At 33.8% G+C, this 23808-nt stretch overlaps 1 protein-coding gene across 1 annotated transcript; it reads right to left on the bottom strand.

The window, feature by feature from the left end:
- Positions 1 to 672: 672 nt before the first annotated feature.
- Positions 673 to 20821, bottom strand: LOC145237487 (von Willebrand factor A domain-containing protein 3B-like). Its single transcript, XM_080100362.1, has 41 exons — positions 19687 to 20821; positions 18209 to 18463; positions 18054 to 18145; positions 17703 to 17825; positions 17490 to 17617; positions 17162 to 17321; positions 16509 to 16678; positions 15811 to 16064; positions 15247 to 15446; positions 14701 to 14855; positions 14349 to 14487; positions 13973 to 14096; positions 13666 to 13772; positions 13473 to 13502; positions 12168 to 12350; positions 11855 to 11974; positions 11689 to 11777; positions 11310 to 11482; positions 10926 to 11066; positions 10762 to 10825; positions 10456 to 10612; positions 10018 to 10190; positions 9393 to 9514; positions 9173 to 9312; positions 8971 to 9062; positions 8565 to 8718; positions 8297 to 8389; positions 7921 to 8063; positions 7760 to 7851; positions 7202 to 7521; positions 6999 to 7067; positions 6769 to 6809; positions 6514 to 6614; positions 6245 to 6283; positions 5482 to 5599; positions 4195 to 4318; positions 3751 to 3888; positions 3573 to 3693; positions 2986 to 3111; positions 2556 to 2664; positions 673 to 769 (listed from the first exon to the last, which is right to left on the bottom strand). The coding sequence occupies exons 1-41, from the start codon at positions 19772 to 19774 to the stop codon at positions 673 to 675; spliced, it is 5364 nt and encodes a 1787-aa protein (XP_079956488.1). The 5' UTR covers positions 19775 to 20821.
- Positions 20822 to 23808: the final 2987 nt, after the last annotated feature.

Below are 23808 nucleotides of genomic sequence, written 5' to 3' on the forward strand. Positions count from 1 at the left end.
AGTAAAGGTTCCTGGAATTACGCTGGACATATGTATCAAACCAAACCAAACGGTTAGTCATACACATTAGCATCTTTAATGAGCATGTAATGAATTTCAAATCGAAAATTGTTCAGTTATTAAGATTTATTGCTTCTACATCAAATACAGGCATGTTGTAAAATTAAAGATACACAAATTTCATTTAAATGAGAAATATCCATTAAGGCAATTAGATACATTGTAAACTAAGTTTTAAAACACTTTTTTTGCATTTTACAACTTAAAAATGAAAATGTAAATTTAAACTGCCTGTTTGTAGGCTAGAGCAGTAATACAAAATGACAAATAGTGCAAAATCTCTAATTATACATAAAAATTCCAATTTGTGCCTCCTGAGAGTTATAATACAACAACCCAAAACTTTGTGACACAATCTTGTAAGAACATGATGTAAATGACAGTGACATAAATAACACAGTGACAACATTCTGTACATTACAAGCCTAAGCAGCTGCTACTTAAAAACAAGTCTCCACTCAATTCTCACATCTTAAAAAAAGTACAAAATTTTTTGTGAAAGTACAAACAGATTTAAAGTGCAACCTGAAGCTTGTGTTCAAGGGCAGAAGAAGTTCAAGAGCAGAATTTCACATGACAAACAAAAAATAAACCAGTAATTCAACAACATTTTTAATTGTTCAACTGTTTGCTTCTGTAGAAAGCTACAGCTAGGTCGTGGTATTCCTTTGAAATCCAGAAACACTGTGTTGTGTTGATTTGGTTTAGTCTAAACAAGGGCAAAAATGTGTCAAATCATGTAATTGATATGCTATTCCGAAAAAATATTTTTCTGCACAAGCTCAAAACCTATAGTAGTAACTAGAAAAGTGGCTTTCTGATATACTTTCATTTTATATATTCTATACGATATTTACCAATTTACTACACTGTACACAATTTTATCTACATACATGATTGTTTTTGCAAGCAAAAACGAATGGGTCCCCACATGCGTGTTTATGCGGATTTACGGTAAACCTATATGTGGCGTTTATTTTTATATTCTTAAGGACATATATGTGACGGATATTTTTATATTCTTAAGGACAAAGCACAAACTTAACTTTAAAAGTTCTTTTCCATATTCTTTTAGCATCATTATTGTCATGTAATTACAAAAAATCGGTCAAAAAAGAACGGGGAAAATACATTCAATTTAATCTCTTGCTTTGACCTTGATATTGTGGTTCAAGTTCAGTTTTTAAACACAAATTTTCCTAGAAAGCCTTAACTGTTGTATTAGACACTATATAAAAAAAGTCGTTTGCTACAAAGGTATACATAACAACTTGTTTTTCACTTAACTTTGTTTCGCAAAAACGACCGTTTAATGACCTTTTGACACTGTTTTAGCATGCAGTCCTTAGTGTTCAACAATACCGTTCGACCTAATTTATACATGACTTAAGTACTGATTCTTGAATTGATTTGTCAAAAATAAAGAAGATACATTATGACGAAAAATTCGTAACGGTGTTGTAATGCCTACAAGTTGACCTTTAGTGACCCATGGTTATGAGACGGCCAAGCTGACAACGAGAATTTAAAGACCATTTATCGCGGCGTTCGAAAAAGTTGTTTATTAAATTTCATATTTATGTTGATCAACGATGTTTTGCCTGACATAAAGGAAACCGAAGTACGTTTATCGAGTTCGAATTACGTCTTAGGTGTAAAACCTTCGCCAAAACTGAAAATGCGCGTGATAACTCAATAAAACGACACAGCATTGCTCCACAAAAAAACAGCTGATTACTAATCACCGAAACTACTGTCTCGTAAAACGTCTGTCCAGACGTCAAGCTGAGCACTCCCGCTCTGCCGCCTTAATCGTAAACCAGTGAATTCCTCCCTTGGGACTTATATCTGACTGATAGCGTACACATATTGTGGGTTGTAAAGGTAACTGGCATAATTTTAAATACTAAACGAATATCCTGCTTAAACAATTTTTAACTTTTTCAAATTTTTCTGCACCATAGGGCATGTATTTCTGCCTTAAAACTAAAACCGTTTATTTCGGGGTTTAAAAGGTAAAAAATGGGTGAATCCGAAAAAAAGACACAAAATTCTTTAAAAAACTTTACATTGCACCAAACAACAAAGCATGAAACTCCAAGATGCTGGACTTTAGTCAGTACAGCCGTTTCAAAAATTTTACGTTTTGGGGGCCTGTGGGTGAACCGCTGGGTCAATCGGGGTCAAACTTCAGGAGGATCAAATTTGGATTAATAACTAACATCTCTGTAAATTTGAATAAATTTGGAGCACTCTTTCTTGACCAAACACGTCTCACAAGCCAGCGTTAGACAGAAAAAAGAAAAAAAAATAGGGACAAAAACAATATGTGTCCCCTTCAGGGAAGGGGACCCATAATAACCACAAAAATGTATACGACAACAAAAAAATTTCAAACAAATTTTAACATGCCTTATACAACATTGCAGCCATTTTGTCTCCTTGCAATGAAATGAAACTTTTATAACATCTTAAATAATTTATGGCACAATTACCTTGATCTATTACAAAATACGACGGTTAATCTGTTTCCATTGCTGGAAGCGACTCTGCCCGGTAAATACACAAGATTCTCACGATCAGCAATAGCAAGAACATAATCTCCTGCACAAAATTCACTTGATAATGACAAGTTCTTTTTTATTTTTGTCACATTAGGAAAATATATTAAACAAATATGAGATGTGAGAAAAAAGTTCATTGTTTATTTAGTTGTTGTTAGCAATAAGACTTTTAAACTACTTTGCGTGTGGTATTTGATTGTATAATTGAATTACTTTGCACATCGGCGTAGACAAGTTTTGCCTGAAACATTGTTTAGTCCTAAATGAAATAGGAAATTACAATTTTCAGACAATTTCTCTATCATTAAATTACAAATGCATTTATAACAGTAATACAAGTTAATGTTTGTTCAGTAATTACCAAGTTTAATCTTTCTTTGTTTGGAAGCAGCTCCAAACATACATGACAGGTTTTGTACACCACTACTACCATCTGCCCACTGGAGGGCATACTGGTGACCATTTCCTACTCTCTTCACACACGAAGCTGCAAAAGTTAAAAAGGTTTTAGTTAAATGAAATTAAAAAAAATAAACACAGTCTCCAAACTACCAGAAAGAAATTATTTCAACAAACGTTTAAAGCATTATACGCTCCAAGGGTTCTGGATTTAAACATGCTATTTTTTTTGGGGGGGAAATGCTGTTTTAGCCTGGGAGTCGAACCGGAAGTAAAAAATAACGAATTTGTCAAAAATCAATATTATTTTGAAGTTTACAAGACCATGTTGATGATAAGTAGAATTAAAATTAAACTAAAGGGAATTTATATAGGATTAAAATCCGCAAACCAGGTCGGACCAGTTAATTTGCTCGAACCGGAACAAAACCCAAACCCCTAAAACAAAAGAAAGTGAACCCGAACCTGAACCTGAACCCATATGACAAGCAATTTGACTCTCTGATTTTAAAAACACAATAGAAATATAGAAATATAATTCATATACACCTAAATGATATTGTCCGTCTTGATCACTCCTGGCAACCACAGCCTCTCCTACCCATCTATTTTCACACTTGTTGATGTAAGCAACATCCTTGGCAAATTTTCTGCTGTGCAGCTTATAAATCTGAACAAAACACCATGTTAGTAAATTCCACTCAGAAACATGTGATTCACTTTTTACCTCATCTCTGGCAACGTTTGTGGAGGAGTTGTCATAAAACTTGACGTTGTACCAATTTTCAGCCAAACAGTTTTTCACAGTTGCTGGAGCATAACTGTTGGGGTAATCAGGATGCAGAGCAACAACATAGTCGCCATCCTACCAAAAGAGAGAATTCAAGTTGACTCATAAAATGGAAATAATCATGTCTTATGTATAATTTTCATTGTACAGAACAATAAATGATGAATTTCTTTAATGGGTAAATTTTATTACATGCCAACCAAAGGCAGTAGGCTATTTTTGACATTAAAAACAACAACCTCAAACTAGTTTTCATTTCAAACTGGTTTTGCTTGGCTTTTCACAATAAACCTAATTTCATTGATTCTAGCATATCTTTACCTTTTTGCATGTTACAAAAGATCATTTTTATGCTTTCACAAAAATCCAATTTCAATTTACCTCTAAAACATTACTAGCATCATCATTATCTGTGATAATATCTTCTCGGTAGGTTTTTTGTACAAATTCATTGTTGTCGGAAATGTCATAACTATCATCCGGATAACTTTGCCTCACTGTACCCCTTCAAAAATAAATAAGACAAAAAAATATCATCATGCATTGTTAACAATGGAATTTTTAGCAGACTTAAGTTTATAATGTTGTTGGACCAGATGAAGCCTACACGATACACAGCTCCTGTAAATGTGGTCTGGAAAATGATCAAATACATTTGATTTATCACTAATACTATGAAGTATGATATTATTGCTGTAGCAATCCAAGCTTTGTCATACTGTTTAAAACAATAGATGAGTTTCTGATGTGAATATGTCACTAATCAGCATTGTTGATAGTCAGCATTTCTCCTTAAACTTAATTTCTACGACTTGTGTTTAATGTTTTGTTTTTTTTGCTTAATGATATTTCCAAAAAATGTTGCATGTTGCCGCTACAACAGTTATTCCAGTTTCATGCGGTCCTGGCTTGGATTGTGTCACATTATTACCCTACCCAAAGTTTTTAAGGTGCAGTGTAATGTAAAAAAAGTGTCATTTGGTCACTTTGGAAGTCAAATAGACTTTAAATCAGGGGCGGGCAACTTCTCCAGTCGGCGGGCCTGATATGGGAAAATGAGGTACTTGGCGGGCCGGATCCCCGAATCGATGCATTAATCGCGTATTTATCCAGTGATTTAAAACGGATTTTTGACCACCTAAACCAAATACAATCAACAACGTCACAATTACAATACAGTCCAAACAATCTAACTGATATAACATAAAATTATTTACGACAGCAAATTTAATGCATACACCACAGACTTAGATATTGCTGAAACACTAACTAGGCTACATGTGTGGAAACAAAGGAAACCGTGAAAGCAGGCCACACACAAAGTTGGCGGTTATGTCGTAACAATAGATGTATGGTGCAATGGTAACAATGGCGGGAAAGTTTTTTGCTATTGGGGAGCGTTCCTGTCCGTTACAACTATAATTTGACGCAGTAAGCAAGTAGTGGGGGATTGCGGCAGACTGTGGCCGCAGGCCACATTATCATGTAAGACCAGAAACTGTCTGCGGGCTGCTCAAAATCTCGTCGCGGGCCGGATCCAGCCCGCGGGCCGTATGTTGCCCGCCCCTGCTTTAAATCATAAATTTAGGTAAAAAATGATTTTAAGCTTTAGTTTAACATGATTATAATTTGTTGCTTGGTAAATTCATTGACTCAAACACATCTAACCTGTAATACCAGCCATCATCAAGACATCTATGCAAAAGTTCTTCTCCAGGTTTCAACTTCTCTGCCAAATCACGAACAGTAGCTTGGTCTTTGTCTATAAATGATGGAGGTGCACGAGCTGTATAACAACAACACTTTTACTTTATGGTAAACAAAAAAATGTGCTATAAAATTATTCATGTTTTGTCACAAACTGACAGGAACTTAACAGATAAATAGAATCAACCACATAACTTTCAACTACTACCTGTAAGTTCCTACAGAGGTACACGACTACAATCAAAAGTTTATTTTCTCTAAATTGTTTAAATATAACTGGATTGAGCAACAATTCCACAAAAAGATTTACCAAACTATTTGCTCTAGCATTCTAATTTATTTTTTGGTCATAAAAAATGTCACTTAAAGTACTTACATGCAACAAATGAGTTTTTACAACAAGAAAAAACAAAAAAAATATATCTATGTGCTCTGTAATATCTTTCTAAGATGAACATAACATACATGCAGCTGACATTTTTACCATAACATGCCACAACTACAACAATTTTGTTGAACTTGGTATGTAGATCAAGACGCTACTACCTATTTTGATATTTCTACAACATACATATATGTATCCCTTCATTCCCTTTCGTGACAGTTACTGACTGAGTATTTTCATCAACTGACATTTCAACTTTATCTTCTTTTTCTTTTGCTGCTTCGTTACAATTTTACAACATATAAAAACTTTTTTAGTTATATCTGTAAAACTACTTACACATTGGTTGTTGGGGAGACTCATTCAAAGAAGAGTGTCCTGTAAAAAAGTTGTGATTGCTGCATTATTTAAAAAAAAATTAAGCATACAATATGTATTCCAAACTTTTAACAGAAAAATATATTGTTATCGCCCGAACAAAAGCTCTTATTCTTCAAGAAATTTTACTTACCTAAAAAACGACAACTTTAAAATATTATTTTTGTCAAATTATCCCTTAAACATATATCTCCTAAGAAGTATATACACAATGAAAAACAATTTCCTACCAGTTGGTGTAACTTCAGTAAGAGGAGTTGTTATTGGTTGACTAGAATCATGTGATGTGGCACTGAATACATCAGTTTCAGGGGATTCCTTTAAATCATTACTAAAACAAACAAAGTGTTATGTAAGACATTTGTGAAGCAATTCACTATCTGAAATTTATATTATTTTTTAATTTCTATGTTATACTGTGGGTAAAAACAGTCACAGAACTACAAACAGCATTTACACAGCCTAGTAAAACATATATTTCTTACTTGTCAGTGTTGGCAGACTGGTCTGCATTTGGTTTTGAATGCTAAAACAATTTTTTTGTAAATTAAACACAATTTACAAAACACCAACTTAACACTATCACTTATTGACAACTACAACAGTATATCAATTAAACTTGCTGAATACTTTCATATTCTTTGCTTGACATAACACCAAAAGCAAAATTCACCAAACAACTACAGGGTAAAGAAACTAAATGAATAAAACTTACATCATTTTGGGCCATTTCTCTGAATTGCTTTTGGGCATTTTCCAAATCGTCTGATTGCTGTTTTAAAATCTGCAAAATAAAACATTACAAGTGAAAACATTAGTTGTAGATAGTAACAACAAGTAAAGCAAACATACACTAAATTAGGTAAACATTTTTTTAATATGGTGTTGTTGACTTGAAACAGCTATTTTTGTACATACCTGCTTTTGCTCAAGCTGTTCCTTCATCGTTTCAATAAGCTGTGCTTGCAACTTGTCAAGGTTTTGCTTAATTGACTCAACATCATCTTTAGTGATTCCTGAGTAAAGCTTTTTACTGCTTACAGTTGTGCTAGTGGAAGATAGAGAACTGATAGATCTTCTACGAGTATGTCTTGATTTCTCTCTTCTTGTCACAGGTCTACGTTTTAATTCCTCGTCCGAGGACATAAAAGAACTTTCCTCAGTAGGAGAACTTGAAGAAGGAATCACAACTTGGACAATTTTAGGTTTTCGCTTGCTTCTTTTTGGTGACTCATTGTCTGAAATAATTGCTGATTATTAATTCTTTTATTTTTTTAGATTGTGTAACTGGCCTGTCAAATCTTTACGTAAATAGTGGTATCATCCATTTTAATGAAGTGAATAAAATTAACATAAAAATGTATGTAATTGCTCAGATAAAAGTTCCAGCCATATGTTAAAATTAAAAAATGAAAGAACGCCAAATTCCAGGATTATAAACTGCTAAATTTTAAGCAGAAATCTTGCTTGTTCTACCTTCAGATAATGAACTTTCAGCAGAAGAAGCACTGGTGTCAGAAGATTCAGCAACACTTTTTGTCCGCTCAGGAATAAAATCAACATTAGGTCTAAAACAATATTTTGTTGTTATTCTTTAAATGTTTTACACCCAATAGAAAGATATCAAGTATACTCACACAGAATAATCAGTTTGTTGGGCATTTTTCACATACCGCAGAGCAAACTTGTATTGGGTTTCACTTATTTTGTACATTCGCTTGCGTAGCAATGACAACTTTCTATTGTCATATTTCAGGACAGTAAAAAACTTGTCGCGAATCTAAAAGACAATCAGTTTTTTAAAATGATTTTTGACCATATTATTCTCCTGTTTTCAAGCTATGCTATAAGTCTGTTCCATAAACAAAAATGTATAAATTTATAATACAGAACTTCAAAACTGTGGCCACATGTTTACATGCATGGTCAAGGAAAATGCCACACTTTGAACATGCTTGTCTAACAACCATACTAAACTATATCGAATATGTCATTTAGCTTTACTATATGTACCTGTGTATTTCTAGGTGTACCAATGATCATACCAGGAACATAGCAAGGAACATCTCCTTCTGTTTCACTGTATGCCAATACATAATCCCCTACCTTAATAACACACATAGAGATTTTGAAATATTAAAACTGAATGATAGTTTTTAGGAAATTACATAAGTTAAATAAATAGTTTTTTTGTTTAATTTGCAACTGTTTGTCCTTGTGTTAATGCCATAATACCCTAAAGTGTTGTAACTTGTTTACAAAGTGGTACATAGATTCCAACCTTTAGTGGAGGACATGAGACTGCTCCTATGCTGGGGAGAACAAATCTTGATGGAACAATTTCTTCACCATTATGGTTGTACTGAATCAATGCATGTCTGGCATCAGTACATTTCAAAACAACAGCATCATAGTAAAAACCATCAATTTCATCTCTGCACAAACATGGATTTGTTTTAAAATTGGTTTATTAATTTCCTATTACAGTCAGTGCCTGTGACACAATAACAGTAACTGCAAATAAAAATGTCTATAGTATCATTTACACAAAACAGATAAGAATTTTCTTGAATAGTTGGCTTAAGCGCCACTCGTTTTGAATTTCTAATGTGGTACTTAAGTTAAAATAATTGTTTTAAGATTACACAGAAGCATAAAAATCAGTTTACTGCACATTTATGCATTACCTTGCAATCACTTTTTGGCCCTTGTTTAAGCCTGTGCTTCGTTTTGGAACAAATGTTTTTTTCTTTGTTTCTGGCTGTTTTTCTGGAAGATCCTGCACAATACATGTAAGTAAGAAATAGAAACATCCTGTGAGAACGGCCCAACTCAAAAACCAAAATTGTAGAAAGGACTGTTATTTGGAAAAAAACAACTTTAACATACACTTGATAAAGATGAAGAATCAGATTTTTCCTCCAACTCTTCCCTTTTACTTTGTTCCTTTTCTTTGTTTTTCTTTTTTCCCATGGCAACATCCTTTGCTGTTCTCTGTAGATCTCGTGATTGCTGTAAATATCTTTCTCCTGAAAACAAAACATACGGAAATACTTCACTGAATGACTTTAGTTATCAGTTGCATATAACAATTATTTGACAGGTTTACCAAGGTAGACTTCATCAAGCAGTAGTTGTATTTCATGTTGATTTATTGGCCATCCTAATCTGTCCATAGCTTGATGAATAGCTTCCTGATTGTCTATGTAAGAAACTGGCCCATCTTCAAACCTAACAACAGAAAATGTATTTTGAACTAGAATGTATACTACTGCAGTGTTGTTTAACCTGTGTTATAAAATATATTTGAGTCGCATTAGTTTGTAAATATTTGAGTTGCATTAATTTGTAGCAGAGTTACATTGTGTATACATGTGTACCACCATTTCAGCTTATTATTTTTTTCTTAAAACATGCTACTTCGAATTTTGTAGTTGAAACTTTGCATTACACATATGTAAACCAGTTAAAAAGCTTAATAACTGTGACATTAATCACAAGAGTGCATGAAAATACAGCAAAAGTTTTGAAGGGTGCACAAGAGGAAAAAATTAGTTACACAGGACCATATTTAAATAACTCAAACTTCATGCATTGTTTTATGTGTCAGAATAACAAAGAACCTTAAAAAGCACATCAAAACACGTTTTCTAAGCTATTTACTTCATGCAAATGTGAATAACTTTCTGTTTATTTCATTTAATAGAGAATAACACAAATCAACTAACACTTACTTATCTCGTTCTTCTTGTGTTAGATTTCTCCACACAATAAGATCAAGTCGTTGTTTGTATTCAGCGATGGCAGCTTTCAGTTTCTCATCATATGCAGGAAGATCAACTGCTGCAGGGTTAACCAATCGAACTTCATGTCGACTCCGTGGAGAAACATGAGCAATTGGGAGAACCTAAACACACATAAAACAAATAAATGACATTTTTTGCATGTGTACACTTAACTGTTAAGCACCATTAATAAAAACACCCGCTAAATGAGTGAATGATCCATTAAACCAAGCAAGAAGTTAAGAATTAATATGATATCTCTAGTCAAAATGTACCTGATTGTAAAACATTATACAACATTCCAAAACCTTGTTTAGACAATAATGGTTTGTACAGGATATTGGCATGTTTTACACGAAGAAGATAAAAACATGTAACCAAACTTACATCATTAAATACTTTGGATACAACATGAGTGTTGAGTACAGGAACATATTTTGGTGTAACCTTCACAACAGTTGGTGTAAGAACATCCATCACTGTCAGTTTTCGAGCAACCAATCCATGCTTTTTTAACCAAACTGAGTTAGGAATATCCAATACACTGCAAAATACATTTAAATCACTGTCAAACAGTAAACAATTTTACAGTTATTTACAACATTGTGTTAAGAATAAAGTAGAAAAGGCCATATGAGGCAAAAATATTGTATGATAAAATGTGTAAACATTGTAAAACTAAAGTTAACCCACTTTACAATTTCCTTCTTTCTTTTCACAGGTTTCTTTTTCTTTTCCACTACAGATCTCATGATATCTAAACCAGAAACATATTGACTGTTATTATGAATATGTTAAAAAACAACAATAGGCAGATCATAACTTAGTTTAAGAAGTTTACAAATTTTAACACAAACCTTGATATGCTTCCATTGATTTGTTAATTTGTTGTTCCATGAATTCCTTAGTTTCAGGCAGCATCCAGCCATTTAATTCCCCATTACCTGATGAAGCTAGTCGCAAAATACTTGTGCGTGTGTGGCCTGCCCTGTGTACCGCTAAAAAATCAGGATAATATGATGATTATCAAGTATACTTCTTACAAACAATACTTGTAACAACTTTAGATGTTTTGAGTAAAATACTTTGTGCATAACAATACATCTGTTTTTTTATGCTGTATAAAATGATAAATGGTTTTGATTTCAATCTCATTTAATTAAAAATAGGAAAAAACAAATACAAATAGTTTACACCCAAACTTATCCAAACAAGATTGTTTGGAAAACATTGTCACTAACCAGTGCTAGGGCGTTTCTTTTTTCTCCTTGACATTAATCTATCGTTAACACCGGCATTGCCTCTATGGTTTTTGTGTGCTATTGCAAGCTGGGGTGATGGGCTTTTGGGTGGCGATGGATGTCTGTAATAACCTTGTGTTGTATGGGGTCTTCTTGGAGCATTAGAATCATCACTGAGAAAAACAGAGAAGATAATATACTTAAAAATAGAGGGGCATTGAATATTACTACTATCTCTTACAATTTACAATTTTACATTTTTAACATTTTTAATTTATTAATAGATATAATTGAAACACCATAAAAGTGCCAATCAAAGGTGTATTAAAAAACTTAAAAGCTGTTGAATGTCAGATTAGTTTCTGCAACTAGCGGTCACCTATCATCATTGTTGTGTCGCCTGCCATTTACACTATGTGGTCTCCTTGCAACAATTTCAGTTGGAGATGTTTGTGAATGCCGCAATGCCTACATGCATAGTGAACAAAATACATAACATTAGCACAGTATTCAATAGTGCATACTCTAATGTTCTTTTGATGTACCTTATGTTGCTTGTTGTGGTACCAATCCAGCATGACACAACGTGCACGAAGCTTTGAAATCTTTTCCAGGTCTCTTTTTCCATGCTCTAGTTCCTTTTTCAGCAGTGAAACATCCTCACTCTGAAAGAGTAGAAACACTAAGCATGTCAACAACAACATAAATTCACACCAATGTAGAAAAAGAAACCCACTATGTGAAACAAATCTTTAACAAACAACAGATGCACTTACAAATTCATTTATAATTCGTTTGCAAACATTTAAATACACAGAACATATCTTCAAAAAAACTTTTTGGTTTAATGCATTTTACCTCAAATGGTGGAGGTGCTTCTGGTAGACCTTCATCACTAGAAAAGTTGTGATAGCGGCCTCCAGTGTCCGCAGAAAGCTGGTGGAGAAATTTATTGGCTTCCATATCGTTGCAGTTGAAAGCTATGGTGTGTATTGGCACAGGATGTTGTAGCTGGACTTGGGCCAAAACTGATTTTGGATTCTGACAATCACATATTTCATGTTAAATTTTTAAACAAACTTTACCAACATACCAAAATCACAAAGATCACTTTGGAGTTGCAAAGTAAGTACAGTTACACATCATCTAGCAGAATACTAAAAATGCAACAAATTAAATCTTTTAAATTTTGAGTTTACTTGTATGTACAACAAATCAAGCATAGCAGCAAGCATATGTACACAGATGTCTAGAGATTAGAGCAGTGGTCTTCAAACTTTTTTTGAAAGCGACCCCAATTTAAAAGAAAATGAAATCAGCATTTTCATGTGACCCCAATTTTTTCTGACAGGAAGAAAAATGTTTCAAGTAATGTCGAAACTTTAAAATGCAAATACGCCCACTTAATTTTCAAGTAGAGTTTAAATATTAGTATTCAGCAGTATTATTATGCTCAAATGTTAGAACTGAAAAGTTTTATTGAATTTGTCCAATCTAATTCACATTAAAGCTCACCAGTTTGCAGAAATCAGTAAATTTATGTATTTTCCACAGACCCGCTGTATTATTTCGGACACAATATGTCATTCATGGGGCTCTATCAAGTAACATGGATTGGACAACTTTTGTTTCATATAGATTATTGCCTCACAATGATTAGATTATGACACGAGGTACCTAGCTGCACTGCAAAATATGAGCAAAGTTGCAAACTAGAACAAAAACGTATAATTTTTTGTAGTAAATTTAAACACCAATAAATTTAATTTATAGCGACCCCAGACAAAGTTTAGGTGACCCCACTTGGGGTCGCGACCCACAGGTTGAAGACCACTGCATAAGAGCATATGTTAAAATTAATAAAAAAATGTAAGCACATGCTGTAATGATTGATGGAATTATATTATGGTTAAATGATGTAAAATGTATGTTATACTGTATAATTAATATACCTAAATGATAGTAGTACCAATCAGCAGTAACAAACTAATTTTTAGCATATACAGATGCAATGTAGATAAAGAGTTAATCAAAATTTTATTCATGGGGTGCAAATATGTTTTAAATCTATTATGTTCATAACATTTAACTACATGTATACAATACAAAATGAATTGTATGTCCTACATGACATGCAAATGTTGACATTTCATGCAAACTTACTTGTAGTAGCATCCAAAACATTTGTTGGGACTAAATTGATTGCAATATAATGTTAATTGAAAATTCTACATTTACATACTGTCTAGAAATATTGTGACACAAAAAAATAGATTTTCTGAAACTTATTGCGTAAAAATCGAACCAGTGTCTTGCTGAGTTTCAAAAATATTACAGGTACCATTATTGCCATCACCTGATCTGGTCGTCCATCAGTTAGGAGGTAAATAGCATGTGTGTAAGGATCAGACAATGCAATTCTTAAAGCTGCAAGTGTGTTTGTACTTCCTCCAACACCAATATCTAAATGCAATAAAAAATGAGTAACCATAACCCTAAATTATACTAAATCCAGCTACAAGGAGGCTAAATTGAGGATTTTTTATTGGTTTATTAGGCTCACTTTATGTGACTTATCAACGAAAAACAAAAAAAAACTTTAAAAGGAACCTTTTTTTCTGAACCTAAAATTTGCAACTAAATATTATTTGCAGCAGTCTAACCTTTCACCCAGTTCCAAGCATTCAACAAATTTTGTTCAGTTACATCCACAGCTCTGTCTTTCCAAGCGACAGCTTTGGTGTCAAACTTGACAAAGTTAAATTTGCTTTTGTGTCTAAGTTGCTCCTGCAAAATTGTTACAAAATGTTAATTGCAAAAAGTGTAAATATTTGTTCAAAATATGTTACTGATTGGTACAATTTGATAAATACTGTGATACTCTGTTATAGCATTATTGCAAACACATAAAAAATGCATCACATAAAATATATTTTTTCAACATCTGTGTTTTAATAGTAAATTGAGATGGCTGGTGTGTAAAAGTAAACCTGATACACTCCCACCCTGTTTTATAAAGTTGAATTGTTTTTTTTTTACCTGCATAAGTTGAAAGACTTTCTCCTTTAGCATAGCCAGCTTTCCCTTCATTGATTCTGAGGTGTCAATTAAGATGTACACCTGTTCTTCAAGGATTGTCCCAAAAACTTCACGACTTCCTTGTTGCAGCCAATCAACCCTAAAATTTACAAGGTATAAACAAATGCTTGTGTTTAAAACTTTCCAAAACAGATTCTGATAAACAATAAAATAGTGAATTTATGTACCAAGGTTGAAAAAACATTTTGCAGAACCGCACTTGAAAACAACAAATAAATGATTTGCTATGTATAAATACTCAGTCTGTATCAACTAAAAAACTATTCAGGATAATAAGGTATAAAAATACTACCTTTGTTGTATTGCATCTAAGGTTGTTTTCATCTTTTTCTCATATGTTCGATGTTGTTCAGCAGTTATGTGAACATGAACAATGGTTCCATCTTTCCACTTTGTATGGGCAAATTGATCACAATACTTGGCATTCACTAGTTTTCGAACATTTTGCTAAAAATAAAAGTTTATTAAATCATGTTTGACTCAGAGTCGTATACAAGTGATTCTTGTCACTGTTTCATTAAATTTAACTGCCACTAATCCTGCTTATAGCCTTTTACATTTAACCCATACTTTCACAACAAGCAATAATTAAATACATTTCTGAAATAAAACTAGCTCCAAATCTTATACTCTCAAATTTTGCTAATTTTGTTTTGCAGTTAATCACAAAAACTGTTTCCATGATAAAGATTTTAAAATAACTACTAGCTGCGTAACATAGTCTGTTTACGCAATTTAAAGCATTGTATTTGAATTAATAGTTATAATAGTTTGTTTTATATATTTAGCATTGCCCTAATTATTCCTCCATAGAAACTAGCAGTACCAGAATACTTACAGCATCAGATGATGTAGCACAAGCATTTGGTTTTCCCTTTAAATCTACAACCCCATCCACATGCCGAAAAGAGCACCCAGCTAGAGCTTGGAAAGCAGTGACCCCACGAGATTCAAGCCCATGACGCTTCAGCCATTCACGAGAACTCATGTACTGTTCTTGACGAGAATTGGGAGGTATTTTCGGACGATCAATAATGGCTGGAAGAAAAATGTATTAAACAGGGTAAATATTAAAGTCAGGGACTTTGTTTAACTTAAATGCCCTCTAAAGTAACACTACATGTGGATCTGTTGATAAATTTAATGATAAAAATAACAGCCGAAATAGATCACTGATGATGGCATTTGCCGAAATGTTTCAAAAATATAACATGCTGCTTTTTTCTATTTGGGATTTTATTTTCATCATTAAGCCATCTGAAGTGTTACATAACTGTAAAACATACTGAAAATGCAAGAACCTTTTCAATGCCAAAAAATTTGTAATTATTGATCAGTAAATTTTGTTGAGAACCTTGGGCTTATTTTCATTTGATTTAAATGCCTTAACTTCCTAATTTACCAGTTTCTGTTTTCGGATCAGGAATCTCAGTCAAAAGCGATTGGATTTGCACAAAATTATTTCGACACTCTTCAAGTTGAAGCCACACATCAAATACATCTTCTCTCACTCCAGCACCAGCTGGGATCCCACCCTTAGGTTTTTGTGACAATCGAACAGAAATACGAGATGCGTCACCACCAGGTGGGGCTGCATTGCTGGGAAGTGCTTCAGAGTCTTCCTCATAAATATTTTTCACAACAAAGGCATGGAACCTTGAGATTCAAAAGTACATGTTTGAGCTTGGTTAGGATTAGGTACACACAGCAAAGATAATACTCCTGGTTAATTCCGTGATGTTGAAAATCAATTTTTTTATACATACTGCAACCACTTAGTGACCATGAAAGCACCAACAATTATATACAATGTAGTGTTGATTATCTTTTATAAATATTACTTAAAAACCTGTATAAGAGAGTATATATTTGTGATTTTGACACAAAAAGTAAAATGTTTACAATCTACTATTGATTAGGATTGTTCTCAATAATTTGTAATTGTGCACAAAAAATGTCAATACATATTAGTATCTATAAAACAAAAAATTAATACATGTGCAAGTAACGTATTTGAAACAGTACCACATAATTATTTGTAAAATCTGAAGCCGATTGAAAACCAAGGTAACAAAAATAAAACTGCACAAAACCACAAACCTTCCACCACTTGTTGCAGCAATTTCTTTGAGGAATTTAATGGTTGATGCTTTTGCAGCATTAAATGAAACAGTATGTAAAGGATGAGGCGCAGTAGAAACTTTCTGTCTAATTAGTTCCTTAGTTGAATCATTCCCATCTCCCTCAGCAAAAAGATACACTGCTTCCAGCTAACAATATGATAGAAGGACAAGTTAAGTACAGCACTTTCCAGTAAAAAAAAACAGTATCTAACTCTTAAACAATGATTACCATTACTTTAAAAACAGATCAGGTGATATGTTTAACAACACAAATTTTCTAAATGAAGAGCCAAATAGTTGATTGAGCAGAATTTTCTTCAAAATGGATAAATCCATAAAAAAAATTTAATTTTCCAAATCAATTAATACCTTATTTTATTAATTAATCTAGCAGTTACCAAGTTTTATAGAGGGCTTACAATTTTGAAGAATGACAAGCTTCAAGGAAAATTTGTATGATCCAACTTATATAATATTCAACAACCAGTTAAAGTATTATTTGAGGCCCGCCAAACTTAATGCAGGCCACGGCATTGCTATCCCTTATTAAAGCCATTTAGGAAAACAAACCAAGATACTACCAACAGAATCCTAAATTTTGCCATTTAGACAGCTTAAACGAATACTAACTGTTTCATCTTCCATGGCTCTCAAGATAGCTTCCATTGATGCTGTTCGTGAATTTTCAGCCATTCTGTCAAGTTTTTGCACCCATTCTAAGGCACTTTTGATTGTAACCTCAGTAACTGGCACTGCTTGTTCCTGCCACATTACCATGTCAGCTTGGGCTCTTAACAAGAAACATTACAGAGCCATTTGAAACGCAGCTTTCAATTCCAACAGTTGATAAATTAGCACATACCAAAGTATGGTAGAGTTCAGCCCTAACTTCTCAACAACTGTTTTTACTTTTGGGGAAATTTATAAAAATTATTGTTTAAATAAACATAGCTATTACTTGATCATATTGAACTTTGCTAGTTGTGAGATCTGATCCCTTATGACCTCGCAAAGAGATTCTCTGTATAAATCAAACTGTGTTTGCGACATCGTGGAAACATCAAGAACCAAGCAGACACAATGTTCCTGTAACAAGAAAAGGAACAGTAGTTAGCAATAGCATTACTTAAGCATATTGCAGCAAAGAATTTGTTGATAAATGAAGTAATACCTGGATAACACTGAAAATTCTTCTACTTCCAGTGCTTAACCATTGAAGCCTTCTTTTAAAAACATGTGAAGATCGCATTAAGCTTTCTTCAATTTGCTTCAGCTTCTCCCGCCCCACTGTGATCTACAAAACCAAAACACCAACCATTTGAGTACACCTGTTGCACTTATTTTTTGCAGAGAGACTAAAAAAGGGTGAAATATATATATATATATATATGTGTGTGTGTGTGCTGCTGCTTTGAAATAACTATTTCTGAAAAATGCAGTTATTCATTGATATAGGATGCCTACTATTGGAGAGAAAGATCCTGCAAAAAATACTAAATGTCATTTGTAAATTATGACATACATTGTAAAGTTGTCCATCTTTTCGTCGAAATTGTTGAAACAAACCATTTCCATAATACGATCCTACAGGTTTCTTCATAGAGTCAACATAACCTTCACACAGATAATATCATTTACTAAAGTTTTTAAAACTATTAAATAGTTTTGTACACATACTTTCATTGTGCTTAAATCCAATTTGTGACAAAATCTGCTTCATTGTCAATCGATTTCTTTGCAAACCATGCACTTGCAACCACTTGGTGGAGCTAATAAGTGGTTTTACATCAAGTTCCCATTGGTCATTTTCATCCCCGTGTTGCCCAGCCATCTCATAAACAGCTTTTTTGCCCCTTTCCTTCTCTGCCCATCCAAACAGATCAGGTGGTGGTGAAGCATGAAGATGATCAATGTTGAACTTTGTGGTTCCTTCTATTAAATGTTTATTTTTTTGAGAATAGTTTTTGTTTATAATTTTGTTATTGCATATTAAACAATACTCTACTGCATAAATAGCTTTTGCTTAAGTGAGAATTATAATGCAACTTGATTTTGAAAACATACTTCTAATAACAGTTGAAAAATACAGAAAATGATTGTAAGTACAGCCATAAAAAGAAATACCAACTTGTCATAAACACCTAGAAACCTTTATTCTGTTCTGCTTGAATCAACTTTGTGAACCAATTGCTTTTACATTTGTAAAGTAATTTATGACTACAAGACAAATATTGACTTAATGACATCACACTTCACAGTGATTGCAATTATCTTATGTTTGCGTATGACATATAAAATTGGTTCTATTGAGTAGTAAAAAATAGTATGGACAACAGTGATCACTGCAGCATTGTATTTTGTTTTTAATCGTTACACGTATTTTGTCGATTTAGGCAATTTATATCATTTATTGTGTTGGCATATTAATTACAATCATTATAAATCAAAGTAGAAAGTAATTTATGTGAGACAAAGGTACACAATAGTATAAGTATAATTACAAGTATGAAAATAAAAACTTTTCTTTTAATAATCATTATTTTTAAAAGGTCACTAAATACCAAACATTGCTGTAAATGAAAATAAAATCCATGGTTTGTGGTAGTAACAATTTATCTCCTAGCTACTTGCCCTGCCCACAAACTTAACTATTGTCATCTGATCCCTTACGAAAACTTCTGCTACATTCACTGCATTACAAAGACAACAATGACCATTGTAATTTGACAAATCCTTTAAGCATTAAATCTCTGGCATTGAATAAAATGAGTGACACAAATTGTTTGTTTTAATGATTGACATTCTTTTAATTCATTTAGTAACACATATTTATTATTACCTGACCAAAATATTCAGGTATTTTTATACAAAATGGCAAAAGTGAAAAACCACAGTATTTTGTTACCTTGATAATGTTTTTTATGAGGTGACAGTGTAGAAAAGGGTGAACCAACAAAGCCTCATACTGTATGCTACATGTTTTAACCCATTGCCAAAACTGATATTATATTTGACAACTTTGAGCAAGTATTGTATTCTAATGGCAACGTTAATCGAAAAACTGTTTTAAGCTATAAATATTATTTTATACATGCATTTGATAAAAGCATTGCACACATTAACAATATAAACATGTCTAATTTCAGATGACTTACCTTCATCATAAACAGCCTTCTTTATAGGATCTACCTGCCGAAGCAAATCTGGATTGCTTACATCAACTTCTGTCATATTCACTTCCATACCATTTTACCTAGAACTTTAAAAAAACATGTTGGTTTTGCTGTCCAACCAGTCATTGAATTTCTATGATATAAAAATAAAAAACAATATGTGTAGACTGAAAACCACTATGGCCAAAATAAAAATTCATCTGCATTTCTACAACAACATATACAGTGTTGAATATAGTTATACTCGACATGCAAGCATGTAGTAAAACATCAAAAGAGTCTGTGAAACAGAGTTTCAGGACTGTGGTGCAGATATTATATTTAAATGCATTCAAATACAATTTCAGTGACCTTACATTGAGCAGTATTCATACACTTTTGCTTTCTCTAAAAAGCATCCATACAGTTTAACAAATTACAGCAAAATCTAAACATACAATCAATGAATACAATTTCACTCAAATTGCATTTTTATAGTTTAAATAAATACAGAATTTTAATCGATCCAACATTTTAGGCACTAAAAAGTGTCTTGGTTATATACACCAACATTTGACCATAAAACTCTGAAACATAGAAGTTGCACTGACAAAAAAAATGTGGCATACATTTTAAGAACTCAAACTTTCCAACCATTCACATGTGAAATAATATCTACCTGCAGGTACAAATAATATCTACCTATATTTATTTAGATACAATTCAAATTACTGGTGCTTATAAATGAAATAACGATGTAGCTGCAGCGTGTTTAGCCATGATCCACCAATGGCATCCTTCACTATTTTGTACTTTAAAACATTCAACACACTGTTAAATCTGTTTTACTTTTACATGAAAGAAAAGAAATAGTATCTTTCTTCAATGTAAGCTTTTGTTGTCTCAAGAGTCATTTTAGGCTGTGTGAATGTTTGCTCCATTTTAAATTGTTTCTTTCCTGTGACACACAATTCAAATTGTTTATTGAGGCAATTTTACCACTTTTTAGTTTCAAGTGGTTCTTCAGTTTGAAGCACCATTACGACTGTGTTGAACGTGGTGTTTGGCGGCCAAAGTCAAAACACTTGTTAGCTTCGGAGGTTGCCGTACCAACGTTACTAGGTGGCAGTATAGCACCAGCTGTTTGTGTGGAAAAGTTTGCAAAAAAGAAAACTTATTTCAGCACGCAAGAGATTACGCGGAAAATCGTAATTGACATCCTCAAGCGCAAATTAGGTTCGTGGAAGGCATGGAAATATTGTAGGCGTTACTGGAATGGCGGGAATAGGCAAATCGACTGTAGCGATTAAATACTTAAAATTGGTAGGCCTACTCGGTCAGCGAAACCAACTGACGTTGAATGAAAGAGTTTGCAAATTTAGAGGTCAATTAGGGTCACAAGGTTTCTCCTCTAATTCGTACGTGATTGGAATGACACAAAAACAGATCAAAAGATTTTTGTGATTATTATTGATAGCCTGGATGAAGCTCGTCTTCCATCACTGGAAACAAATGAAGGAATTTTAAACTTAGGTGATAAAGGTACTTCATAGGTCATTATGAAGAATCTTATCCGAGGGGACGTACTCCCGTTGGCAAAGAAAAATATTTTCTGGAGGCCGCAAACCTATCGTGCAGCGTTTTAATCATACAAAAACGTTGTTCCGCACAAAAAATTGAACGTGGAGAAATGAGCACAGAGGAGGAAGATGTTATCATCTCGCAGGTTCTATTACCACAAAGCTATCCTTTATGCCCATATTTTGCAAACGGATAGTCAAATAGGCTACTTGCATAAGAATACATTTGGAACATAAACCTTCTCCAGTTTGTTGTCTCTTTCTTTTGAAACGTGTCAGAAACGATAAGAGCCGCGACGACCTTTGCGAACAGTTTAAGGAATTTTGCACTCTTGCATTCCATCGTCCCCGAGACAACAAGTCACAATTTCATCCGGATAAAGTCAGATTTTTGGCCACGATGTGCCTGTTTGTTAGATCAAGCATGCTTCGATCGAATCAAGTGTTCAGCATTGCTCACGAAATCTGGCGCGACTTTTTTTGCGTCGTTGTACCTGATGCACCTCGTTTCTGACGACGAATTTGATGGGAAGTTTCAAAACTTCACTTGCAACAAGCGAAAACTAGTACAAAAGTTGTGTTTTGGCACTGTTTCTAAAGATAAAGACTTGTGTCTCATGGTCTCCATCTTTACTTCAAGTGCAAACAAAACAAGCTCTTCTATAGAACAAATGCGACAGATTGTTGCGCGATCTTCGGGGTAATGTGGTCTGTGGCAACCCATTACGTCTACAGGATTTTTGGGATTCTTCGTATTACGACTTTCGGTCACGTGAAAACGATTCCAGATTGTTTCATCTTTGTGGCCTTGCATTGGAGTCCCAAGACCCGAGTCAGACTTCACTTCCCTCGTCGGAAACACGCATCTTCGCACGAGTCCGGTACACAACGACCACATGGCGTAATTTCAGCGATATACATGTTAGTTTTATGTTAACGCCCCGACTCACTTTTCTCTTAGATGCGTGATCTATCAAACAACATGTTAAATGACGCTTCGATGAATCTCATCTCAAATAACATCCACGGCATTGAAAGACTGGATTTGATAAGATGCGGATAGTCACAAGTCAAGTCACACCGCTGGCAAAAAAACATAACAAAGCGACCGACCCCGGTAATTTTGCCGTATATTGATGTTTGAATGTGAAGTCTGATCTTTTGCTACAAAAAATGTATAATTTTAAAATATAGTAATTGTCTGAACAATTGTTTTGCAGCGAAAGTGACTGGAGTTGGATGAGAATCGTGACATAGGTTTTGAGGGAATCAAATCCTTGTCAGTTTGTTTAAACAACATTGGAGGTCTCGCCTTGATTGACTGTAACATGTGCGCTGGCAGTGTACAACATGTGACCACGGCAATTACTAAGTCTGTGAGCGATTGTTTTAAAGTGCAACGACTTTCAGTGCCCCGGTTCAGTTTTGTTGCAATCAACGTGCATATTAGCGCAAAACGGTTATGTGCAGTGCTGCCATACGAGCCGTATTGATACCTTCAGATGACTTAGTTATCATTGGACCGCAATCCTTTTGGCGATCAAAGGGTTATATGTATCTCTTTATATGTTGAATACATCAACGTTCTGTCATTGAGCAAGTGTAACATAGTTAACGTGGGACCGCTTGCTGAAAATTCAAAGAAGGAAGCGCCTGTAAGTTTAGGACTCATTTCTCCATTTTTAAGTATAAAGATAAAAATGTATTTACTTTGTTTAAAGATGGATATTTTGAAACTTCATGGAAATAAGATTGGTAGTAATGGTGCTTGCGATCTTGCACAAAGTGCAGGGAGTATCAGACGTTTATGGATCAATGCCTTCGGAATAGAAGAAATGCCAACTCTAACTGAAGCAATTGCTGGTTTGAAAACATTTGAAAAAATAGGTTTCCTATAATAAAAAACAATAACGGTATTAGGGCCACTTTTGTTACGGCGCAATATCTAAGGCTATTCGATTTCCTTTCAGATGAAACTGTTGCACGTTGGAGACAATCATCTCACAGCTAAAGAGAACAGAGAAATCAGTCTTCGTTTCCAACACACTGTGTCAAATTTGTATGGGGTGAAAGGAAGGTAGTGATGTGCCTAGCAAGTGTGGTGTGGGTAAAAACTTTCAATAACACTTCACTTTTCCAACAAACGATCACAAACTGTAATTTTAAGCTTAACATACTTTTCCACTTGCAACTAACCGATTATATCAATAGTTGTTAAACACGAAGAGGTCCCCAAAAACAAACATAAATCAATTGCGACGCTGCTTACGAAGAGGTCCCCAAAAACAAACATAAATCAATTGCGACGCTTCCCGTGTAACAGTTAGCTTGTAAGCATTGTTGCGTGCACTTTTTACGGAAAGATTATTAAAGTGTGCTTGAAAATGTTTCTGTTTTCACTCGTATACATTATAATGTTAAGCGCACGCTTCATTACCATTTCGTGCCATGCATACAAACTAAAAACTCCAAATAAGTGCTGAGCACAAAGTTTAGATAGAGCACGAAGTATGCTCATGACGAGTGCAGAGGCAAAGTTTACGGA

This window comes from Phallusia mammillata, chromosome 7 (genome assembly GCF_965637545.1).
Source record: "Phallusia mammillata chromosome 7, kaPhaMamm4.hap1.1, whole genome shotgun sequence".
Taxonomy (NCBI): domain Eukaryota; kingdom Metazoa; phylum Chordata; class Ascidiacea; order Phlebobranchia; family Ascidiidae; genus Phallusia; species Phallusia mammillata.

Coding starts and splice junctions, on each gene's coding strand:
- LOC145237487 (XM_080100362.1), bottom strand. CDS start 19,774: ATGGAAGTGAATATGACAGAAGTTGATGTAAGCAATCCAGATTTGCTT. Junction 14,856..15,246: donor GTGCTACATCATCTGATGCT/GTAAGTATTCTG, acceptor TTTTATTTTTAG/CAAAATGTTCGAAAACTAGT. Junction 8,390..8,564: donor TCTCATGTCCTCCACTAAAG/GTTGGAATCTAT, acceptor TGTGTTATTAAG/GTAGGGGATTATGTATTGGC.